This window comes from Parambassis ranga, chromosome 18 (assembly GCF_900634625.1).
Source record: "Parambassis ranga chromosome 18, fParRan2.1, whole genome shotgun sequence".
In the NCBI taxonomy this organism is placed as follows: Eukaryota; Metazoa; Chordata; class Actinopteri; family Ambassidae; genus Parambassis; species Parambassis ranga.
Window position 1 is genome coordinate 9001569 of NC_041038.1, and position 11673 is coordinate 9013241.

Here is an 11673-nt window from a genome sequence, read left to right on the forward strand (position 1 = left end):
CTTTCCTCTTATGTAGGACAGTCTTTTTATGACAGATAAATAGGCAGGTACGACTAAGATGACACTGGCAGTGACACCAATAAAGCCCTTTATCATTGGAGCTGGACTTTGTTTGAACCATTGTGTTACAGATCTGATTTTTCCTCTGCAGCTGAGATCATTTTTTCCAAATGAAGCCAGATGTTCTGTATTTAAACTGATTCCCGAGCGCCTTTCCTCTGGACTTTCCTGGATGGAAGCGGAATAACACAAGACAACAACAGAGGCAAAAACTGAGTTTTTGGTTTTATTTTTTCTGAAATATGTTTTGTTCCTGAAAAAAAAAGACAAAAATATACAAAAGTCTGTTGCTAGAGACAGAAACAGGTGCAGCAACTTGTACAAAACAAAAAAAGCATCGAAACTGTAAGTGAAGTGCACTGTTCAATCTTTGGCTATTGTTTCCTTTATCACAGGTCTGCTAACTTGTAATTGCATATACGCATAGGAAATAAGACACATTGTGTTAGTGACAGAAAGCAGCGGTGTGGTGTTTGACCTCACAGGAAGCACACCCATGTTATACAGAGCAGAGAAGTGCATTCAACAGCAAACATTAACCCTCCAGTATTAACAACAGTATTGAGATGAACGTCAGGAACACATTCAGATCCACACAATTTTTTGACATTTGTAGGTCAGATGAACATTCACTGACCTCAACTTCTCCTTTTTTATTTCCTTTCTCTTCCTCTTACATTCTCTCTTTCTCTCCCTCTCTCTAACTCTCTCTACATTGGCAGTGTTCAGCCGTCACAGTGGTAGCCAGAGATACTGAAGGGCGAGGTTCGGCTGTGGAGCGAGTTTCCATGGCAACTTATAAACCACACTAAAAAGAGTGTTATGTACAGTGGAGTTGAGGACACAGTAGGCTTTGTGAAAAGGCAATATGGAGAAAAAGTTTGGGAAATACTGTCTTAGAAACCACCACCTCATACGAGCTAAATTAAAATTTTTACATATATATGTTTATATATTTTCTAATTTTTTGCCTTTATTTTACCATATTCCTTCAGGCTAAATGCTAACGTTGGCTAGGCTAATGTTTACCCTGATGTTTACCATGCAAAGTTTAGTGTGATTACATGCTAACATTTAACAACTAGGACTAAATAAAAAAACCCAAAAGTAATTGGTAATTGGGAAATCTATTTAAACTTCAGACCTGAATATACTTAAACACAAAATACCAGCTTCTACATCCACAATAGTATTGCACTTGCGCTACATATACCTCCACTTATTCACAAAGCTTTAGTAAATGTGTTATAATATCAACATCTGACAAACATGAATTGGAAATGCCATTTACCAAACTTGGTATCCAGGGAAAGACAAAATGTTAATTTGTATATGTGTATAAACTGAACGTGGGACCAGCGCAGTGACCAAACACACAAACAAAGCTGATGCACAGCAGGACAAGGCGCTCATGCTCACTGTTGTCGTCTCCCCTCCTCCTCTTTTCCCTGTTATGAAAACACGGAGCTGCGCTGGTTAGCCTCTCCGACCTTCTCAAAGAACATGAAATCCTGCAAAGCAGAGAATCAAATAATCACATTCAGCAACTTTTTACATGATAAAAAAAAATGTGTTCACTAATATCAGGGACTCACAATGAGGAAGCAGGCCCCCATGAGCACAGCCTTCATCTTCACGTCCAGGTCCAGCGGGAACTGGATGCCAAAGTTATCAGTGTCGGTGAAGACTTCCTTCAAAAGGCCGCTCCACTGCTTGCTGATGCGACCGATGGGTTTGTCGCCATCGAGCCCTTTCAGCTGCAAAACAAGTTCACGACAACACAACATGATCTTATCATTACTGACTGAAAATATGAATAATGCTAACTTGAAAGCAAACTTTGAAAACTTGAGATTATAATCCGTTCATACATTGGCCACAACAAGCAATAAATAAACATACAGAACCTTTAATGGACAGAAATTAAAACCGTGAGAGTGGTGTTGACCTTCTCACTGAACTCCAATAAATAGCATAATGACATTTCCCAAAATGTCAAACTATTCCTGTGAGCCAATTAACTCAGAAATTTCTGCTAGACGTTGCCAAAAACATCTAGTTTCAGTCCAGATAACACCACATTTAGACATTTTTGGCTAAAACAATCCAACCAAGAACACAATCCTTTGTGCTCACCTCAAAGTTGACGTCGCCACAGCAGTTGCAGGCGAAGCAGGGTCCCTCCAATTTCATCACCGTCTCCTTGTTGGGCCCCTGGATAGAAAATTTGGGCAGGAACGGGTGCCAGTCCTGTTTGATGTACCCTACGGTGGTGCCTGGTGGAGCCTGGACCTCCATCTGTTGGGGGGGGGGGTCACATACTTTGTTAGATGCTACACAAAATTAGAAAGCTTGACCTCATTCCTTGACACTGATGACTATAAATAAATATGTATCACATGGGACAGCGGGAGCGATAAGTGAGACTGACTGCTCCATTGTAAAACCACATAACAAAGGTAATACATCTCACATGGTGTCTGGGCAGTAAACAGAGAGCTGCAGTATGTGAGAGCATCAGCCTGGGCTCAGGCCAATGGGAATGCACTGTAGACAGGCTGCTAACAATGTGATTAAACCGGGAGGGAGGGAGGGAGGGAGGGGAAAGGTCTCAGGGGGGAGGATGGCAGAGGATCAGGGAGTCTAGGAGATGGTTCACAAAGACAAAGGGCCATTCATGCTCCTAACAACCTCTGCCTGACTTCGATTCACCACTCGGCAACTAGCGCAAGAAGAGAAGAAAGACAGGGGCCCCAAACTATCAGCCACTGAGAGCAGTGAGGCTGCAGCCTTTTAGGCACTACAAGGTTTCCCCATTCAAAGTTAACCAGGCTCTTTTGAGAAAGTTGCGGCTTTCATTCTAGGCTGTGGCACAAAAATACCCACTTCAAATGTGTCTAGACTTTATCCAGAGTGTCGAGGTCATTGTTACTGGATAAACACACTGCCAGGTTCAAAGGGCTTTTCTCAGTCCTGAGAGCAACACACACCCACACACATTCATAATAGAAAAGAATAGTAAGTAATAAAGAACGACTGTCTTTAATGTTTATTAATAAAGTGATTCAGCCTTTTGGTAAACAAGCTGGACATTTGGTTTTTAGCCATTGTTGCTAGCTGTAGTGTACACTTCTCAGGGACTATTTTCATCTGTGGATTAATACATATTTTGTGCAACTTGCCGACAGACGCATGTCTACCTGTTGTAGTCGTCTGCCACTTGGTGGCAGTGTCCTGTGGAAAGCAGATCTACTTTTGTACCAGTCGATAAACATGTTTATTTCTGTTGTAAAATTGACTCACATTTGGAGCCACCCTCAAGTGGCCATTAGATGACCTGCAACTAACTTACTATACTATACAGCTACTTGTCCTTTTGTGTTGTTTTTAAAAAAGGACCTCTACCCCCAAAATATTATGCAGGCATGAAAAGGACTTAGGACATCCTCACACAATACAGTTAAATATTAACTAAAAGTAATAAAGGCTCATGTGTTATCTTTGAACCTTAAGTATAAATCAATACAATATGAGGCTATTAACAACTTATTTTGACACTCTGTGATTCTGTTAGTTCCAAATACAAGACACAGACCTCTTGCAGGCAGCAGGGACACCAGCAGGAGACGCAGCGGAAAGGCCGTATGAGACGGATAACCTCCCTGTCCATGTTGTCCTTAATCTTCATGTCGAAGCTGCGCAGGGAACCGCAGCAGTTCCTGGTGCAGCAGTCATTCTTCTCCTTGGCGTGGTAGATCTTTTGGCCCAGACTGTTCTTTATCTCATACTGGTTGTTAGTCTCGAAGCCGATGATCGCTGAGTAGGCAAGGAAAATGATGAATTGCAGTACAGATAAAGAAGTCCCAAGGACACTTGTGTTCGTACGATTTATACCGACACATTCAAAGCTCTCATTGAGGGTGGGTCATGTGTCATACCTTCCAGGAGTTCAACTTTTTGATGTATCAGGATCTGGTCAATCTGGAACAACATAAGAGGAAGCGAGAAAAAATGAAAACGTGCCAACACATTTCAACAGTTTGCAATGCAAAGCAGCCTCCCTCATAAATTTCCATAAAACCACCTGTTATCTCTGTGCTGACAGGCTGTAGTGTATAAACCAATTATTTTTTATTTTGTCTAAACAAAGCCTAAAGGTATGTAATTCATTGCATCTATAAAATAGACAACTAATTAGTTTGATTAGTTTGATCTTTGCAATTTTTAAAAGGCTGACTGGATCTGAATCGTCTCCACTGAATAGATAAGATTTAAAAGTACAAAAAAGCAGAAGTCTGATATGATGACACATTTTTACTTCAGAAAAATACATGTGACTGATAATGAGAAACTAGAAAAAAGGACTGGTACACACCCCCCATGTAGTAGCTTACACAATACAGGAAAGGTAGGAGGGCAGAAGTCACTGACTCACACATTCCTGAAGTGAAGGCATGAGCATGGAAAGTGCACACCGACTAACTCCTTATTCACCACCCACAGCTTGCTTACCTGTGTGAGGTACTCCAGACCCGGCGGAACTCCGACAGGAACCGCAGCTGGAGCTCCAACAGGAGCCGGGGCAATTCCTCCAGGAGGTCCACCGTACTCCGGCCCCTGATGTGGAGCCGGTCCTGGCTGATACATGACAGGAGGAGCCCCAGGATTGTAGCCCATGTTGAATCCTGGTGGAGGAGCCTGACTGGCGTCTCCATACCCGGGGTATGGATAAGGTGCTACAGGCTGGCCGCCGTGCTGAGCCATGGGGTAGGGCGGCTGATGAGGAGCAGAGTAACCTGGAAAAAACATTTAGTTATAACCAGAAAAACATGGAATAAACACAAAAAATTCCCATGCCTGTGCCTTACAGCTGCTTCCTGCTGTTAAGCTCGTATCCTGGCGATGTGTGTGTGTGTGTGGCTAACAGCAGGTGCTCTGTGCTCATAAGTGTGTGTAGAAGAGTTTATATGTTTACTGTGGATCATCCCTCCTTTCTCTGATTATAACCTACTCACAGGCTGAACCACAGAGCAGGAAGAAATCATTTACAGGTCACACGGAAACAGAGCTCATTGGTTTTACATTTTTTATGAAAATTAGCCTTTTTTTGCAAAAAGATCTGTCTGTTGGTTGTTTAGTTCAACGTGGATGATTCATATTTTTTCAAAGAAAGAAGCACTTTTTCGCTAACTAGATATTTCTGAAACACGACACACAGTCGTTTGCAGTTCCTCGGATGGCCACTGGAGGGTGGCTCCAACTAATTCCACAGACAAATTAGCCAATGATCTAAACATTTTTAGTTTTAGTATCAATAGCTCATTTCCTCGCTCATGACGGCTGTATCAGGGCAACGTTTCAAAGAATTCATCACTTGTAGATTAACCAAGACTTTAAATGGTGTATAATTAAGAGCACACTTTGCGCATGTGGAGTAACTGGTAGCTGCCGTCACATACAGCCTAAGCTAGCCTGTTGCCTCACCTTTTCACGACAATCCAGCCAGGCTGTGACGTGGTGGTTTTATAACTGCACACAGAATAAAAAGATTGTTTGCCATAAGTGTGTCCAAATTTAAACAACAGACTGGAGACATACATCTGTGGGCTAATCCTCCTGAGCTTTGTATTGTGTTCCACAACTTCTACACACCCCAGATTGTGTGTTTGAATGTAAAGGACACTGAGTCACTGCCACGCTGGGTCTATAACAGCTGACCAAACTGGTTTCTGACAGCTAGGCAGCTTTTCTTCTTAAAGGCCATATTTCAGTTTGATACAACACATAAACAAATAAACAAAAAGAAAAACAATCATTTTGTGTCACAGAGAGGAAATGGCCGACGTTGTTCTATATTTTTTTATTTATTTATTTTTTTGTTGATGCTCTGCCTCTTCCCACATTCCTTTATCTACTTAATGGAAGCACACAGCAGCACCTTTCACCTCCCAACGTCTGCTTTCTATCCATCCAAAGGAAGGAGCGTGCAGCAATCAACATCAGAGATGTTTTCAGGCATGCGTTGAAGGAATTTCTTTCAAATGTCACCACCTAGGGGAGGATCTAATTTCACCAAGGTTAGTGGTGGAATCTAGGGGCAGGGACAAGGTGCTCATTCACTGCAAGGCCATACTCTGTGGAAAGCCTGCGATAGGAAGGTCTTCATGGAAACATTTGAGTTGCAAGAGCCTAATATTCATGTGTGTGTGTGTGTGTGTGTGTGTGTGTGTGTGTGTGTGTAAAGACTGTGTGAAAATGAAACTATGCAGCCACTTACCCGGGGCAGACATGGCACGCAACTGGCTGAAACTTCCCCGCACAGTGAAAAAGAGGGTCAAACTTCCTGGTGCACAACTTCCAGGGAGTCTGAGGGAATGAAAGGGAAAGGGAGGAAGAGGAGGAGGAGGAGGAGGAGAGGAAGGAGGGGGTGGAAATACAAGTACATGGAAACACACACACACACACAAAGGCCACAGATCAGTGAAACAAATCATCATGTGTCTTTCTTTATTTCCACATCACTGCTGTGGTCAGAGTGATGGCTCTTTTGTCCCTGATGCAGCATGATTGAGATGTGAGGACATAAATGTGGGTGTGGCAGCAGAGGAAAGAGGGGCAGCTCGTTGAAATCATCTCCTACTCCTGAATAATAAAAAAAATCTGTTCATGGAGACCAAACTGCGCACATCCTTCATACAAGTCTGAAGTCTGGCATCCCTCCTGCCCTATCTCACTCCTCTCTCTCTCTCTCTCTCTTCCTCGCTCTGACAAAACACGCCAATCCTTGCTTCGCGAAGTACAAACATACAAACATAAATCTCACCTCTCTAGTGGCTCTGTCTTCTCCTCTGTCCCTGCTCCAAGAGTGAACGCGTAAACCAATAACAATCAAAGATCCACGAAGCCAATGAGACGCTTTTTTCTTCTTCTTCTTTTTCTTTTTTTGTGTGGTCGTCTTCTTCTTAACCTGTTAGTCCGCGCTGTTGCCGTCACTTCGCCCTCCCATCATTTTTTTTTTAGACATCCTCCTCCCCTTTTGGTCCCAGAACGACCTTTTATAATCCTTCCGTGTATTAACATCCAAACATAAAGTGTCTTTACGTCTTTAAAATGTGTTTTTCGTCCTTCCTTTTGCTCTCTCAGTCTTGCATGTGTGAGTTTTCACCATAAATATGATACCATGTTGTTTTTTTTTATCAGTGGAACGCAGCTGCAGGAGGGAGGAGTTTCTGTGAAAATATGGAGTCAGCACGGGCCAGCAGGGGGCGCCAAACACACACAAACACCCTCATACATTGCATTATTATAAGGAAAATGTCGTCTAAATTAGAAAGTGACTTGTGTAGATGCTTCACACAGTAAATACAACAAACACAAAGTGAAATATGAGCAGAATTGTCCTCTAAAATCTATTTCAAAGCACTGTTAGCATTTAATGGGACATTATTGTAAATTCTATGTTGATGTTGATGAAGATTGACCTGGAAGGATGACTTCTATTTTCTGAGGAGGCTCCGGTCCTTTAACATCTGTTATAGAAACATCTTTAAGAAAACTCTACATGTCCAGTTAAGTCACTTCAACCCTTTGAATTGTAAATTCTAGTTTGCATGCCTGCTGTTTGTGGTTTTAAAAAAAATGCCCTTGTTAGCTTGTCAGGTCTCTTTTCATTCAGGAGCTTAAAGCAGGACAGCTGGACTTGTCAGAGTCCTTTGAAGAAGCTCCTGATGCTGGTTGGCGAAACATCACCGAGGAGCTCTTTAAAAGTCCAGTTACCCTGAGTCAAGCTCTTGAATGCTTGTTAGCTTCTTTCCACTCATTCCTCCGATTAAATTACATAAACCACCAACTTGACATTAATTAAAACTAAAAATATACTTGTTAAATAAAATAATATTGCATAGCAGCTAAAGCTACAACAGCTAACTGAGGATTCGCTAATGGTAATGAAAAATACAAAAAATTCATTGCTTTTTTCCTAAGGATGAACATTGAAGGGTTAACCTCTACGCAGTTAAAGGCCTCTCTCGCCTAACTCATGTTGTAACACCATCTAGATAGGCAGATATGCTATTAGGCTGATGTAATTTTGAATTTTTGAATTTTGAAATACTTTAATAATCCCATCAGGGAAAGAGTGAGTGCACTGGAAGCAGTGTGGGTAAAAGTGACTTGCCCAAAGAGACACAACAATGACTAGGGAGGAGTTGGGATCGAACCACCAACCTTCTGGTTATTGGATAAGCCTGCTCTACCACTGAGCCACTGCTGCCCAAGGTAGAATGATGATGGTAACGTTAATGAATCCACCATGAGGAGAACGAACGCTGTACAGCCACGGTGTGCATAGCAGAGCTGCCAGGAGACGACGGGCCATACAGTGAGACAACAACGACCACATAAATTCCCCCACGTCATTGTGGGTGAATGATCAGCAGCACACAGAAACCTTTAGTTGTTGTTGTTTTACTGCTCCACAAGCTCTGTCAAAAATCCTACATGTTTGTTTTTACCCTGCTCATCATTCCTGTCAATGCTCACACACGACTCTGTGAGGTTATATTTGGCACTTGCTGTGATGCCTGATACTTATAGGGCATGGGGAGGGGGGCGGGGCTTAGAGGAAGTTATTTGGCTCGCACGAACACACACAAACACACACACACAAACTTACACATACATACATACATACATATGCAGAAAAACAGACATCAGCAGATAGTTGAGTACAATAACATGCTGTACAATTGAATTATTTTCTAATTAAAATACAAAACATTACATTTAATTCATCTTAATTCTGCCTCAAAACAAAGGTCAACATCCTAACCTTTTATTATAACCTGTATTTTGAGGAATTCTCTCACATTTTGTCATCTAGGAGGTGATACACACACAAACACACACACACACCCATCTAGAAGCCCCTAATGAGGCCTGTCCCTGATAATGGAGGTAATCAGTGCAGCCTATCTGGCCTCTGCCCCTGTTGACATGCTGTCAGCCTTGCCGTGGTTTATTTATGCACGCCTGATCTATCAGCACTAGCTCTATGTTCACTGAGCCTCAGTGTCCCAAAATAGAGTTAATTAGGACAGGGCGGAAAATGAGGAGAAGTGAAAACGTGTCTGAACGCGCATACCGTCCGAGTACTACCCCCCACCCCGTCCTCTGACAATCTCTCCATCCATCCCAGCTCCACTGTCTGCCCTCTGTTTTGGTTTCTGGAGACATAGGGCAGTGGGCAGGAGGGGTGGAGTGTGTGTGTGTGTGGTCTGGATTGGGTGGCAATCTGCTTGTGAAGTCGGGCGAAGCAGAATACAACACACAATGGGGTGCTGATACGATCTGTGATCTGTGTGTGTGTGTGTGTGTGCTTTCCTTCTTTGAAACTTAAACACATCTTCTTGATTGATTATTGAAGTAGTATATTGTATTAATTGAGAAGCAGTCTGTGAACTGCTTTGTTACTTAGTTTTTAAAATATTTTGCTATACGAAGTCTTTTAAATGAACTTTCTTTTGCACTTTGAGAGTTCAGGCTGCACTTTTAACCCAGAGCTGAATGAATACTACTACACAAATTAATGCAATATGCTGCACAAGAATAATGAAAAATGTCAAAAAAAAACTAAATTATGAGCTTAATGTGGCCTATTTGTTGCAAAGATCTGTCCACCTTAACAAATACAAGTGACGTACAATTAAACAATTGGGCACAAATTTAAGATTTTATATTTAATTGTACATGGGCATACACATAATATACAATATCAACATATTTTAAGACAATTATTAATATTATTCTTTTATTATTGAGACCTAAAAAAATCATGGACAAATTACACAAACTTATTCACACTCTTATTTTGGGAAGGAACTTTTATTACCTAATCATTTTACAACATGAATAATTTGACAATAAATACAATATGTCCTATAATTGTATCATAATAATTATGTGTTATAAGTGATAAAATGATAAAATGACACATTGACAAAATGAGTTTTATTATTTTATTAATAATGTGCAAAAGTTTGGAGATCACCATGACAATAACAACGTCTGGGGAATTTACATATTATGTACTGTTTGTTTTATTTTAAGATTTTTTTCTTTGAATGATATTGTGGGCCCAATATTAATATAATGATTATGTACTTGTACCATAAGTTTTTATTTTCATTATTAAATGAACAGTTAAAAACCAGCTTAGTCCAGTCTGAGGGTAAAACCTGTAAACAGCAACATCCTCCACAAAGATGCCTTATCGTGCGCCTATCTGTCCCTGTCGCCTGCAAGGAAAGTGGAAGAGGGGGGGGGGGGGGGGTGAAACGATGTGTGTGTGTACATGCATGTAGGTGTGTCAAGGCATGTTGTCAGCACTCAGAATCTCTCATGTGAGGCATTGGAAGTTTGACACTAATGATGACCACGCTGGGCAGCAAAGCAACGGATGTAACCAGCATGTCTGAGGACACACACACACACACACACACGGCCTAAACACAATATAAACCCACCCTGGATGCAAGCCTACAAATAGCCTCCACACTGCTCCACAGAGCAGAGACACAGAGGATCTTTGAGGACAGAACTCCACTGAGAAAACAACGGATTTAAGGTGAGTGTGTGGTTTTCTTCTGAACTCCTCTCTCTCTCTCTTCTGTGACATTAAATCAGAAACTGACTGTGGATGTTTCCCTCTGTTCAGATGCTTTGCTCCAGATGTGTGCTATTTTTCCTGGCTGTTTACATGCTGCTGGAAGAGCTATCTGCTGCAGTCATACGAAGCAGAAACAAAAGGGTGAGCCTTCACTTAAATCAGTATTATCATCATACACTACAAGCCAGCATTTAGTCTTAAAGATGTGATCCCTGCCCTCAGGAGGTCAACTGGCTGGACCAAGAGGTGTTCTCCCGCCTGTCCCATAGTTCGGATTCGAGCGACCTTTCTGTTGGGGATGCAGTGAAGACGGGCAGGGAACACTCTCACTCTGAGGCTTTTATGGCTCCAACAGAACACATTTCTGTCCAACGTCAGCGCCAGAGTCAGTTCCAGTACAACCGTAAAGTCAACGAGAAGAGGTAAGGCGGTAGTATTATGCTTTGAGTACACTATTGTTGCAGATTTTACATTCAGCTGATCAATACAGGTCAATCTAAGAAATTAGGTGTATTAAATATTGTGTATTTGCTGCTTCTACAGGAGGAAAGTCGCTCCTCTTGACTCCATTGGTGGTTTCCAAATGTCCAGTTTGCGAAATCGAAAGGTGAGCAACAATACTCTGGCATGATAACATAGTATGTGAGCATGGTACAGCTGTGATGTGCAGTACTATGTATTAAAATGCTTAAATTTCATCGATTGACTTCTACTTTCGGCTACATGCATGACTTGCCCATGTTTTCCATATTAGTGCACAACAATGAAGCTGCATTAATAATTCACAAAGACCTTCTTAGAATGTGATCACTGAGTGTTTATATTTGTTCTGCAGGATGAGCCAGACGTCTACAGAGAAGACTACAGGAACTGAGGAAAAGACTTTTTCCCCCTGTAAACCTTGTATATCCTGATATTTATTCATGGTCTCATACCTGACAGTGCAG

General features: G+C 41.7%; 1 protein-coding gene across 2 annotated transcripts; it reads right to left on the bottom strand.

Annotated features, from left to right (window-relative positions):
• Nucleotides 1-1171: 1171 nt before the first annotated feature.
• Nucleotides 1172-7260, bottom strand: LOC114450798 (phospholipid scramblase 1-like). Of its 2 annotated transcripts, XM_028429184.1 has the most exons (8): nucleotides 6884-7260; nucleotides 6338-6426; nucleotides 4573-4856; nucleotides 3999-4041; nucleotides 3656-3876; nucleotides 2197-2358; nucleotides 1656-1817; nucleotides 1172-1571 (listed from the first exon to the last, which is right to left on the bottom strand). In XM_028429184.1, exons 2-8 carry the CDS (start codon nucleotides 6348-6350, stop codon nucleotides 1512-1514), a joined length of 945 nt encoding a protein of 314 aa, XP_028284985.1. In that variant the 5' UTR covers nucleotides 6351-6426; nucleotides 6884-7260; the 3' UTR covers nucleotides 1172-1511. The 2 variants fall into 2 exon arrangements, with proteins under 2 accessions (XP_028284985.1, XP_028284986.1); XM_028429185.1 differs by lacking the exons at nucleotides 6338-6426; nucleotides 6884-7260 and adding an exon at nucleotides 4929-5514.
• Between the last annotated feature and the right edge of the window lie 4413 nt (nucleotides 7261-11673).

Bases quoted from the DNA above. Each gene is read 5' to 3' on its own strand.
- LOC114450798 (XM_028429184.1), bottom strand. The intron at 4,042-4,572 runs GTAAGCAAGCTG...ATGTTGTTCCAG, and splicing joins GTCTGGAGTACCTCACACAG to ATTGACCAGATCCTGATACA. The intron at 2,359-3,655 runs GTCTGTGTCTTG...CCCCCCCAACAG, and splicing joins GTCCCTGCTGCCTGCAAGAG to ATGGAGGTCCAGGCTCCACC.